This window comes from Eucyclogobius newberryi, unplaced genomic scaffold (assembly GCF_026437365.1).
Source record: "Eucyclogobius newberryi isolate DKJ021-1_F unplaced genomic scaffold, fEucNew1.0.hap1 SCAF_21, whole genome shotgun sequence".
Classification (NCBI taxonomy): Eukaryota; Metazoa; Chordata; class Actinopteri; order Gobiiformes; family Gobiidae; genus Eucyclogobius; species Eucyclogobius newberryi.
Genome location: NW_027315846.1, coordinates 12,081,143 through 12,094,155, shown reverse-complemented (window position 1 = coordinate 12,094,155; position 13,013 = coordinate 12,081,143). Strand labels below are relative to the sequence as shown.

Sequence of the window (13,013 nt, the reverse complement as noted above, 5' to 3'; positions counted from 1 at the left end):
TTTAAATCTGTGATGTAAGCTTTTTGGAATATCCGCACCCATAAGTAGCATAACAATAGTTTTGCTCATGCAGTTCACAAAAGCAGATATTGTGGGGGGGAAATCAGAGCGATCCATTGTGGACGTGTGAATACGCAGGGAGGTTTTGACATTTCTGTGACTTTGCTGACTGACAGTTGTGACACGCACGTACAATTACTGCATGTGAAGAGAGTCGGGATCTTAAGAATGAGTTTGGAACATTCAAAACAAGTCAAATACTGGTGTGAACTATAAAAGCATAGTAACCACTTTACCCCTTTTATACCTATTTTGTTCAGTTGTTCAATAAATCTTGCAGTTTCTTTTTTAGTCTTAACTGAGCAGTCAATTTGTGCTGTTGCGGTATATACGTATCTGTCAATATTTATAGCAAATTCCCTTGCAACTTCAGAATATGGCACAAAACAATCTTTGAGAGGATCCAATGTCGTGTCGGGCTTCGTATCCACCTGCATTCCTTAAAGATAGAAGGAATAAAATAAGGAAGAGCGGGAGGGCACGTTAATGAGACTACTGAGAGGAGCAGGTTGTATGAATGGGGAAGGGGAAAGAAGAGGTGTGTGTGTGTCAGGTGTGGCCTTGCTCCCTAACTTTGAAAATTGGCACTGCAACGTGACTAGACGACTATAAAAAATAATCCTAGTTATATTTGATAACCACAATTGCTATCTGGATTATACAGACTAATAAAACACATACGCAAAAGCCTTTTTTATAACAAAGACAGCTGCTATTTTCAATAAAAATGTCAAAAAATAGTAAATTATTTCAGATTTTCATCCACAATATAATATAATGTTTTTCATAAATATTCCAAAAGTCTTCAGTCACCACATTTTAAAATGAGTTGTGATAATGTTTTTAAAAAGTCTCAACGTACAATAAAAAACTAATCAGGGGTGGAAAGTTTTTATTACTAAAAGTTGCATGCCCTGATGAAAATAACTCACTTAAAATGTAACTCTAATGTATTCCTCTGTTAGATGGTGTAGATTAGAATAGAAACTCACCCTGGAACCCTCACATTACTGATATTAGTTATGCTATCTGTAGATTCTAGGCAGCATCAGCTCATTTAGTAAAGTATTCGCTCACTGACTCAATGGTTGGCAGCATTTCATTATTTTGTGTGTATGGGCAAAACAGTTTACACACCTTGCCTTGTCTGTTGACACCGCTGTTGTATGAATGAGCATGTGAATGTGCGAGTAATACCAATAGAAGTCGAAAAGTGCAATATAAATAACCATTTATCATATTCACACAATTGTATGTGTTTTGGTGGTGATGAGGGGAAGTACTCTCATACTGAAACCAAGCTGTGTTTTTTGTTCCATCTCTTTATTCTACTACGTTGATCATTCTTGAAGTTGTCAGGGAAACGATGCAGAGTTTAACGTGACATTAACAACACACAATGGGAGGGGGGGGAATACTAAGCCATGTTCAACTGAAAGTGCGCAAAATGATGTGCCGGTACATAAGACACTCTGTGAACAATAACGGATGAATAAGGGAACACTGAAAATGGTTACACTTGCAATTATAAGAATGGATGATGCGGTTAGGTATAGTTTGTCAAGAATCTATCAAAGTCAGTAGAAATAAAAAGTGAAGGAAAAAAACAGGTTGAAAGGTGAGGAAAAGTTTGGTTCAAAACATAAATCCATCCATCCTTTTTCTACCGCTTGTTCCCTTTCGGGGTCGCGGGTGACTGGAGCCTATCCCAGTGACTTCGGGCCTTAGGCGGGGTACACCCTGGACAGTGGCCAATCGTCGCAGGGCCAACACAGAGACATAGACATTACAGACAGTTCACGCTCACATTCATTCACTAGGGCCAATTTTAGAGTCACCAATTTTGCCTAACATATGCATGTCTTTGGACGGTGGGAGGAAGCCGGAGAACCCGGAGAGAACCCACGGTAACACGGGGAGAACATGCAGACTCCACCCAGAGAGATCATGTGATGTAGGTCTGGTCCGGGAATCGGACCCACGATCTCCTTCTTGGGAGGCAAGAGCGCTAACCGCCTTTGCCACCGTGCACCCCATCAAAACATAAATCAATGTGATAAAATTGTGGCGCCAGTAAATGTTGAAACAGCAAAATTATAAACAGTACAGTACAAACAGAAATGACATAGAAAATATAGAAATGACATGAAAGGGCAAAGTGCAAATATGTTTTCTTTCTTAGCTCAAACCAAAATCTCATCATGGTTTATTATATTTATTTATTTATTATATTAAAGTACGGGACTTTCATTGACTTTTGAAAAAGCATTATTAAACTGTTGCTATCACGGTGCATGTGAGAAGTTTGTATGTAAAAAACAATAATTGATAAACAGGGGGTCACAAATCTGTCTACTTTCTCTGCCAGTCCCAAGCATGGTTAAAAAAAAGAGGCAACCAACACAAAATGGAAAATACAACCACTTAATGAAGATGGTTTGACGCTTCATTCCAAGATGAGAAATCAAAATGTACTGTAACTAAACGTATTAAAATGACATCGCTCCATTGAAAAAATGCAATTTTTCGACATGATCTGTCACCATTTCTCATACACAATAGAATCTTTTTACCTGATGGAAAACAGAGCACCAAGTCTTGAGGTACAGTATATTAGGTCTTGTCTATCAAAGTCTGCCTTTGCCATTTTAAAACAATTATTTATTAGGAGAATAGACTTTTGGAGATATTCCTTTCTCAGAGGTTGTTCCAGAGCAGTGGTTATTTGCCTTGGCCTTGCAGGGTTTTTTGCAAGATAGAAAAGAGCAGTGACAGTTGAACAATCAATAAATACAAGCAATACATTACATTGATGAATTTGTAAAATAAAATGCAAAGTCATTTAAATTAATTTGCTGACAAGATTAGCAATGGTACCAGTTTATTACATTGGATTAATCATTTAATGATGAGTGAATGCTGACGCATTTGCAGATAGTTATTGGACCGTAGGAATAATTTTCAGGTACATTTTTGGTTCATCATGTAATTTCAACATGCAACATTTCCGTTACTCGTTCTGAGGAGCAGTCAAATCCTCTTTCTTAAGTTACCTCTAAAAATGGCCAAAGATAAGATACAAACGTGTATCCAACACTATCACTGAAGGCCACGTTGAAGTTATTGAACAGACATTTTAAAATTGAAAATAATTGAAGTTTACCTGGTAGTTTTCCTACTATGAACAAAAGCATAGTAAAACTTTGTGAAAAATAACTCACACTCATTTTCAGAATCCATAAAATGCCTTTTGTTCACGATGGACATATGAGGCGTTTATAGTGTCTTGAAAAATAATTTGGAAAGTGGCAGCAAAGTGTCAAGATTGTTTGAACTGCTGTCACCTTCATGAATTAGGAACTTCTATTCTAGATAGTTTGTTGCTTAATTTGATCATTACATACAAAAAACAATCAAAATACCTGATATAACCTGTATGTCTTTTTCTTATTGTGAACAAAACGATTTTATTAGATTTGCAGAAAAGTGTGTTTGTGATATTGTACCATTTTATACATCGTTGTATGATTCAGGGTAATAAACTAGTTAAAAACAAACAGCTTTGAAGGAAGGGACAAGGGTGACAAAAGTTTAAAACTCCATGGAAAAGACTAAGAGAGTAATAAATACAAACTTGTACCAGTCTATTGTCAAGTCCGATTTTTCACAGCTCAAAATGAAAGTTTGCCTCATGTCATTGTAACAGAGGTCATGGCTTGTCCTAAGAGTGGCAGCAGCTAGTTCCCGTATTCTAGAGGTCAGGTGGTTGTTTGGGCCAATGGGAATAAAGGACCCGCAGTTCAATGTCACAGTACATCTCTGTGGGTGCGGGTCAGACCCTGGTGTGACGGCAGCCGTGGGAGGAGCAGCCTGTCGCGGCGCCCCCCGAGGGAGAATTGGGCTCGTCGTCGCTGGAGTCGTGCTGGTCGTCCTTGTGGAGGCCCATGCTGATGTGGGTCTGCAGCGCGGCCGGCGTCAGCCACTCCTTGGGCAGGCAGCTCTGGAGGAACGGGATGCAGGAGCTGAAGTAGGCCAGGCGGTTCACCCAGCGCGGGATCTCACGGCCACACAGCAACTACCAACAACAGGAGATCCTTTAGATGAGCGTCTATTTACAAACGGCTATTATGTGTTACTGTTACGTTAATAAAGCCTATTTGTAACATGTTTTATAGCAGCTTCCTGCGCTCCTCCTGTCCCTTACGCTGTATGACATTTCTTAATAAACTAACTAAAAGTTCAGAGCAATAAAAAATATAAACTTTTAAAAACTAAATAGGGAGTTCACAATAGAGCAAGCACAACTTACAAATACTTTGCTCTACATTAAGGATGAAATGAGGACTATGAAAAACGTGTTCCAAGAGAAAGGTCACAACTACATGCAAGAAGAATAGTTGATTCGAATCGTTTTTCTTTTTAAATAGAGCTCAATCTGAATATTTTCTGTTATAGGGAGCACAATATGGTTGCACAAGCATGAGATTAGAATTAGATATTAATCAATACCAAAACAAAGGACAGAATGTGACTTAAACTGTTATAGAATTATCTTGTGCTTTAGCAAAACTAGTCAAAAACCACAGACTAACATTAATTCAACGACCACTATTTTGTGTCTAAAAGGACATTATTTCACTTAAAATGAAAGCTTTTAATAATCATTTACAACACAGTTTCTGACTTTGGAAAGGGCTTTGTTGGACCGACCTCTGACAGCGAGGAGGAGAAGTGGTTGCAGTTTTTATGCATGAGGTGATACGCGTTCCCTTTGAACTCCTTGCCCAGCTCCTCCATGATTTTATCGATGTCCTCCTCTGTGAAGTCCGTGGTGCCCAGAACAATGGCCTCCCTGTTGAGCACAACCAGATATGGAAGCATGTTTTTTTTCCCACTGTGCTGGAACTATTATATGCAACAACACTCACTTGAACTTGAACGTCTCTCCGAGCTCAGCGGCATTGCCAGGGTTGATTTCAAAGATGCCGCTGAAAGGATAAGGATGCCCGCCGTATGCAAATTCTGCGTGGCACCGAACAAAGATGTAGGTTGGTTAATGTCTTTCGAAACGGAAGCCCCTAAGAACAGTAATTGCATAGAAGCGTGTAATTAATGTCTGCCTCTCTGGGTTTAAATCATTAGTTTAATTACAGACGGTTACAGCTGCAAAAAAACTGTGGGGGATTTGAAGAGTGTTAAAGTGCATGTAAATATGGATTAATGCTATTTATATTTAGAGACTTCGCAGAATGGATTAGAGGAGGGAAGTCAACAAAGAGAAAGTAGTGATAAAGTGAGCTGCATTTGCTAAATTACGATAAATACGCAATGATGCTGTTAAAAAGTATAATTTATTCATCTGCAGTTTATTCCAGGCTTGAGGCGGGTTATGTTCTGGACAATTTGACCAACACAAAATAATTTATTGAGAACCACTTTGTCTATGATGATTCTAACACCTCAATCTAATGTAAAGTGTGTTCAGAAAATTTTTTTAGACTTTTTCTTGCAAATAAGATTGTAAAAAGCACCAGATGCTTTATTTTTCGCAATAGAGTTAAGCAATATATTGAATGATGTTTTCCTTTGTAATAAACTTACTCAAAGGCTGCAAAATGAGCTGATTAAATGGAACAAGCGTATGTTAAAATTCCCAAAAAAAAGAGTATTGAAACTGATATTTCTGCACTTTCGGGGGTGATTTTACTCTCCTTTTACATTTGTCTGATACCTAAACCTCAATGAATGCACTTAAAAGGCCAGCTTTGGCACATTTTTATTGGGTTGCCACATTTTCTGATTAACATTATTGTGATTTTCCCCCAAAATTGACTATTGAAACACCCAAAACATGACGCCGATTGTAGAACGTCAGCGCGTTAGTGAAGCAAAATGTGCATCTTCTATTTTCCTACGTGTCTATAATGACCATACGCGTAGTCATGTATGTGAGGACTATTTCAGTTGGAGCTGGTGTCTTTGTAACCCACACATATTGTAGACGAGCGTGTCTCAGCGGTGACTCAACCAGAGAATTGAGGTTACGTTATTAGGCGCACAATGCCATATTCCATTTTAAAATCGTGTCTGTGAGAAGAAGCAGCCTCACACGACTTCTTACCTCTGCCGTAGATTTCGATGCCCGAGTGGAAAACGCCAATGCCCAGATTAGAGGTGTATTCATTTATCCAGTACTGCAAAAAACAAGAGAACATAGAAATCATCAGATATCTGTGAACAATTAAATAAGATATAACACTTAACATATGTTTTGTATTGGACATGAGGAACCAACAAGGACATCTGGAGTAAAGGTCAAATGATGATGCTAGTCCCTGCACATGAATGTCATTGTAGGGAAAATCAAAGGGAAATACTTCTACACTAATTCATTAATTCAAGAATAAATATCCGCCTTGTTAAGAAGTTTTGGCATGGCTTAACACACTGCTGACACTTGGTTTCCTTGGAAGTGATTTCTGGGCATAATACAGCAATTAAATGGTAATTGTTGCTAATTGGGGGGAGCAGAAATATGTCCATTAATTATAAATCCACTTTTAGGATTCAACGTCTCAGCAAATTTGTGCCCACAGACCTCAGATTAATTGACCTATAGTAAATTTGTGTTATCCCGCAATAATTAGCGAGAAAATAAATACAACTAGAAAAATCTAATTTGAGTTTATTTAGTTCCATTATCAAAGGATTTAGTTGCATTTTTCAAACTCAAAGTAAGTAAATGTAGATCAGTATCAGTCCCAGATTCTTTTATTTACAGTTTATATATACACTGCAGACATCACGAGTGGCTCTTTAATCCCAAACTACTCCAGTTTTCCAGACAGCCCTGAGGGGGGAAAGGCAGCCCCACCCGTATGTAATTAATTATAAAACACATTTCCGGTCTTGGAGTAATGCAATAAAAAGCTCATATCAATCAATTCACTTCATGTCAACAACACAAGCTACTCGGGTTTCCGATATGACCCGTTCCCGACTTTCACTTTACTTCACGGGAAAAACTGCTTTCACAATGTTCTACAATTCATCATTTCAGTTGGAGCGCCGGGATCTTTGATAACTCTGAGGGCGATTTACTATTTTGAAACTAAAGATAAAATCCACATTAAACATGATCATTTTCCTGTTAATGAGTTGGTCCACAAATTTGCCATGTTATACTTAAAGCCTTAAAGGTGCACTATGTAACTTTTCTGGTTGAGGGTCGGTCACCTCCTAGTATCCATGAAGATGTTAATGCTCTGCCTATCTTGAAGACAAGCAAGGGGCACCTAATATTTTATCTATTATATTTTTAATTGGTTTTATGTTATATACGTGCACACATTTTAGTTGAGGGTCAGCTCTGTGGAAAGGCGACTTCACTCACAGTAAGAATGCAGGCTCTTCAGGTAGGTATTGTTAAGTAATACAAACAGAATGTGACAGAATAAATGCAAGAAATAGGTAGGTTTAATGCCATACTGAGGAAGATTCCACGGAAAGCAAAAACTCTTTCCAGGAGACAAGCTGCAGTAAAACGTACCAGTAAAATGTAACTTTCAATTTCTTTCAATAGACAACAACTGTGTCTGCGTGTTCGAATAATGCCACCACTTTTGATGCTGGAATGAAATTGACATAAATAAATCCAATTAATTTTGCTGACAGAGAAGACATTAACAACAAGTAATTATTCCGGTCACAACATATTGTAATTGTAAGAGTTAAATTATAATTATAATTGTGAGAATTGTAGGCAGCAACAATGAGTAATCTCAGTTTAATCTACATGACAAAACAGTACAATTATGAGTAAAGAACATTTTTGTCTGTTTTTTTATGCAACTACTACGTTTTGACTTTTTCATTCAGAACGTTTGATGTAATAAAGCTTGCGAGGAGCGATGAGACATGTGAACGAAAGGAAATAAAGGATCTCGCTGTTGTTTGGTCATGGAGCCAACAATCACGGATAATGGTAATTTTGCGCACAATAATCGCAACACTAAAATTTCATACTGTGACATCTTACTGTTGACAAGCGCTGCTGTCTGATTTCTGCAGGATGAAAATACAGTAAGTGTCTTGTTTCATGCCGATAGGTCCAGTTATTACAGTTATTAAAAACATATTAATCTTCAACCAGGTCAAAACAATTGCATTTTAACAGTGAAAAAGCCCATTTCACCACAGAATTCTGACCTGCCCTCTAGCTCAGTTTGAATACTTTTGAACGTCACGTGAAACCAGCCCATAATCAGAGACAAACCAACCAAGGACAAACCTGAAATGAGATTGTGAGCGAAAGTTGGACATTAGAAAGCTTTTAGAGAGAGGATAAGAGCTACAGAACGATTCTTTGGCTGATGTTCTCCTACAGGATCCCTCCCACAGAGCAGCAGAAAGACTCGCTGCATGCACCGTTGGACACCGCTACAGTCACATCGATTTGCATTGCAGTTGTTCGACTCGTCATCTCCTCAAACGTCTCCCGTTTCATCAGGCATTTACTTATCAGAGCCACTTAGTAACCACCTATAATTACTGTAATCCAAATGTTAAGTGGTTTTATTTATGCTTGAGTAATTACTTTGAATGACCACTCTGTATTTTACTTGAGCAATACAAAGTCAGTGAGAAGCTATTGCTCTATTTTGAGTTTGAAGTAACAATGTTATTATCTGAGTGCAATTGAATTATCTTAAAATGATTCCCTATTTACAGTTGTCTATACCAGTAGTTTTCATACCGAGTTCCAAAATGTGTGACCTTCCAAGTACCCTCAAATCACTTGCCTGAGCGGCCAGTCCCAACACGTTTTGACTACTTTACAGAATGTAGGAGGGACTGGCTGGTCAGGCAACCAAATCACCAAATATAAACCAGGTCTAAACCAGGACTTTTCCAGGTTTAAACTAGAGCTAAACCCCAGGTCTAAATCTGGATTTTCCCAGATCCAAACCAGGGCTAAAATAGCACTTTTCCAGATCTAAACTAGAACTAAACCAGATGTAAAACAGGACTTTTCCAGATCCAAACCAGGTTTAAAATGGCACTTTTATAGATCTAAATCAGGTCTAAAACAAGACTTTTCCAGATCTAAACTAGAACTAAACCGGATGTAAAACAGGACTTTTCCAGATCCAAACCAGGTTTAAAATGGCACTTTTCCAGATCTAAACTAGAACTAAAACAGGTCTAAAATATGACCTAACAGATATAAATTAGTTTTAAAACAGGTCTTTTCCAGATCTAAACTAGGTCTAAAACAGGACTTTTCCAAATCTAAAGTAGAGCTAAACCAGCTCTAAAATGGGAGGTTTGTTGCTATACTATAAACAAAGACTAACCCAAAGGAGGACAAAAATGTGACACTCCTCACTGTAAATGGCCTGTGTGGTTTGACCATGGGCTTGACAGTAACATGTTGTGTAGTATTCACTCGAGAGAGCTCTGAATGGGATCCTTGTCCAGAGCAGTAAATTTGCAATGTCAGCGCCAAAGGAACATAGAGCAGATAGAGAACGCAAAAGAAACATGCTACAACCACCTGCAGCTGTACATTTCTACTCGATAAGAAAAATAATTTGCCCTCTGCACTGTAAATATTGAACACACTGACCGTTACATCCAACTGACTTCTGGGAAATGTATTTTTTCTCCTTTGGATCAATACGGTAGTTTTAACTCCACTCAATAAGCCTAGTAGAGCACAGTCTTGGCACAGGAGAAGTGTCCACATATCCTTCACTGCTCCTGTCATTTTCAGACACTTAATCTGGATGCCCTTCCGCTGCATTCATCCAGGCAAGTGACGTGACACAAACAGGCTTCCATCCGATAGTGTGACGTGCCTCTACATGCATTTCACATTATGATCATATTTAGCGTGTCTTATATGAATAATTAATTAATTATATAATTTGAGGTGGACACTGGGCAGTATATCTAAAATGTGTTTTAGGTTTTTAAGTGGTATTTCTTCAGTTTTGTAGATAATGTTACAGTCCATTAACATTTGTTTGGTAACTTAAACTAAACTCAACTAACACATTTATGTAGAACTGGACAAAAAGACTAAACCAGGGACAAAACAAAGACTAAACTTTCCATCGACTAAACCAGGACTAATATATTTTTTTAGAAATATAAAACAACTAAAATCTCGCCCCTACAGAATATTCAGTACAATAAAGAATCTCCCATAATAGAGCTGAACTGTTTTGCTAAAATACTGTGATCAGATTTGCTATTTTTGTTTTAAGTCAGAATTCAGTTCACTTGTTTAACACGTCCAGGGGAATTAACAATTGGAATAAGACTGAAAATGAACTGCTAAACTAATACAAGATTTCAGAACTCATTCAGAAAGGCACGTTTTACTAACACCAAATACAAAGACATGTGCAGAGGAGATTAATTGACCTAAATAAGCAGCGTTTCCATTCAATTTGATTTTTATTCAGAGGTAATTCATCTTGCAGCCTCATATTTAACCTGTGCATCTCTGTATCTGTATTCGTGCACACCTGTTTCTCCAGTACCTTTGCCACAGCAGTGGACAAGTAGGAGCTGCATTGAATCATCAGTGCGGCGAATTGATTCTTCATGCTTAAAGTGAGGAACTAACGGAGCAAAAGAAAAACATTTACAATCCAGGTGTGTGCCAGGTTGTTTACCTTCACAATAAGACACTGTTGCTTTGCCCTTGGCCCATGCCCTAGTCTTGCAGCAAGCCTCATCAAATCAATGCTGTAGTTTATGTGTGATTTCTGCTGACAGAGACACGGCGTTTAAGTGGTTCGGATCAAAATTGTCCAGCAAAATTTGCCTACACTTGACCTCCGTTCTAAGCCCGCTCTTTGCTAAATTCAGTGCTTTGTTGTGCAAAGAGCAAGGATCCCTGTGCAAAAACATAATCAAAGTGACCCTATATTATTGAAGATACCCTATTAGTCCTGTTTTCACCTGAGTCTACAGAATAAATAATTAGAACACAATCCTTAAACTACTAAAGGCTTACAGAATAAAGTTACTAACAAAAACAGCAAACTGAAAGCTGTTTAAAATCATTTCAAACCTCTGCTTTAGGAACAGCTGACTTTCAATTGTACCACACTATTATGTTCACACAACTTGGCAGAGCTGCATAAATAAACTTGGACTGAAATATGAGTATGTTGATCTGATTTGCATCCCTTTCACCTTCAGCTGTCAAAGAAAACATGGATATAACTCAACATGGATATAACTTACCATGTCGTACACGTTAAGGATGACGGGTTCATTGGCCATGGTTTGGACCTGAGCTGGAGAGGCCACCGCGCGCCCTCCACCACCACAGCAGCGGTCTGAAGTCACAGGGCCAAGCCGCGCGCAGCTGCTGGAGAGGCGGCGTGGGGGCTGCGGATGGCCCGGTGCAGCCTGGACATATCCCCCGAAGGATCCACCGCCCTCAAAACACCGCGAACACGAGCCGTCACGACGCCGCAAACATGTCCGACGTATGAACAATGCCGGGGTAACGGGCAAACGCGGTTGAATTTGAGGCGACCACCGCTGCTAAAAATCAGTGTTGTCGTGGGACGCGGCGGTAACTTGATCCGGAGCGGACATACGGGAGAGAGCCCGGGAGGCGGCGGCGGCGGAGGGAAGCGTGCGTGTGCGTGCGCTTAGTGGATGAAGGCGGCGGGGTGTGGGTCATTTTTGACGCGGAGGATGGAGCTCGGGCGCGGGGGGGACGGACGAGGCGAGCGGTGGCGAGGATGAGCGTAGCATTGCCAGGGCTACGGCTGCAGATTGATCCGCATCCGACTGCAGCAGCGGCGGCAGTGGAGGCAGTGGACCCCCGGTGCGTCCCCCGAAAGCGCAGACTCTAAACCCTCCTACGGCTCGACACGCGGGGAAAGCGGGTGAAAGTAGGTCCCTGGAGCGGTGGTAATCCCTCGCCTTTTTCCCCCTCCCCTCTTCGCTGTGATGTTGTCTGCGTTCTGCTGGAGCTTTTTGATTACATCATTTCTGCCTCCGAGGCGACATCCTCCGACCGCAGCTGATGGAGACGGGGCCGCGGCGCTGTACTGCCCCCGTGCGCCGCGCAAAACACTGTATTTACGGGCAATATCACTACGCCAATCAGTCTGTGTCATACGCGTTTGCATTTCTATACTGTTGTCATTCTAGGGTTTTTATTATTATTATTATTATTATTATTATTATTATTATTATTAGGTTGTTATTATTATTAGGCTACTATATTATTATGGTTATTGGGATTAGGTTGTCCCTTTTATTCAGAGAATGTCCCACTTTTTTTTTTCAATAAAAAGTCAGATTTACATGATAGGTTTTTAAGATAAGACAAACTTTATCCGTCCCAGACTGTTCTTGTGTTTTTTTGTTTTTTTTGCATTGGCACCTACATTTCTAGGCGCAGTCAGGGGTCGGAGGGTGTCCGGTTTGGGGACCACAGGATCTCATCTCTGCTGTTTGCAGACAATGTTGTCCTGATGGCTCCATCAAACCCGGACCTGCAACATGCACTGGGACGGTTTGCAGCCGAGTGTGAAGCGGCTGGGATGAGAATCAGCACCTCCAAATCCGAGGCCATGGTTCTCGAACGGAAAAAGGTGGCTTGCCCTCTTCAGGTGGGTGGGGTGTCCTTGCCCCAAGTGGAGGAGTTCAAGTATCTCGGGGTCTTGTTCACGAGTGAGGGAAGGATGGAGCGTGAGATCGACAGGCGGATCGGTGCAGCGGCTGCAGTGATGCAGTCGCTGCATTGGACCGTTGTGGTGAAGAGGGAGCTGAGCCGAAAGGCAAAGCTCTCGATTTACCGGTCGGTCTACGTTCCTACCCTCACCTATGGTCATGAGCTTTGGGTAGTGACCGAAAGAACAAGATCGCGGATACAAGCGGTCAAAATGAGTTTCCTCCGCCGTGTGGCTGGGCGC

At 40.3% G+C, this 13,013-nt stretch overlaps 1 protein-coding gene across 1 annotated transcript; it reads right to left on the bottom strand.

Moving 5' to 3' along the window:
* Window positions 1-1,470: 1,470 nt before the first annotated feature.
* Window positions 1,471-11,565, bottom strand: LOC140370302 (deubiquitinase DESI2). Its single transcript, XM_072457411.1, has 5 exons — window positions 11,323-11,565; window positions 6,182-6,254; window positions 4,989-5,082; window positions 4,771-4,912; window positions 1,471-4,135 (listed from the first exon to the last, which is right to left on the bottom strand). The coding sequence occupies exons 1-5, from the start codon at window positions 11,359-11,361 to the stop codon at window positions 3,893-3,895; spliced, it is 591 nt and encodes a 196-aa protein (XP_072313512.1). The 5' UTR covers window positions 11,362-11,565; the 3' UTR covers window positions 1,471-3,892.
* Between the last annotated feature and the right edge of the window lie 1,448 nt (window positions 11,566-13,013).

Excerpts from the sequence above, each read along its gene's own strand:
- LOC140370302 (XM_072457411.1), bottom strand. The coding sequence starts at position 11,361 with ATGGCCAATGAACCCGTCATCCTTAACGTGTACGACATG. Across the intron at positions 5,083-6,181 it reads CATCGAAATCTACGGCAGAG|AATTTGCATACGGCGGGCAT; the intron begins GTAAGAAGTCGT and ends GGTGCCACGCAG. Across the intron at positions 4,136-4,770 it reads TCTCCTCCTCGCTGTCAGAG|TTGCTGTGTGGCCGTGAGAT; the intron begins GTCGGTCCAACA and ends TGTTGTTGGTAG.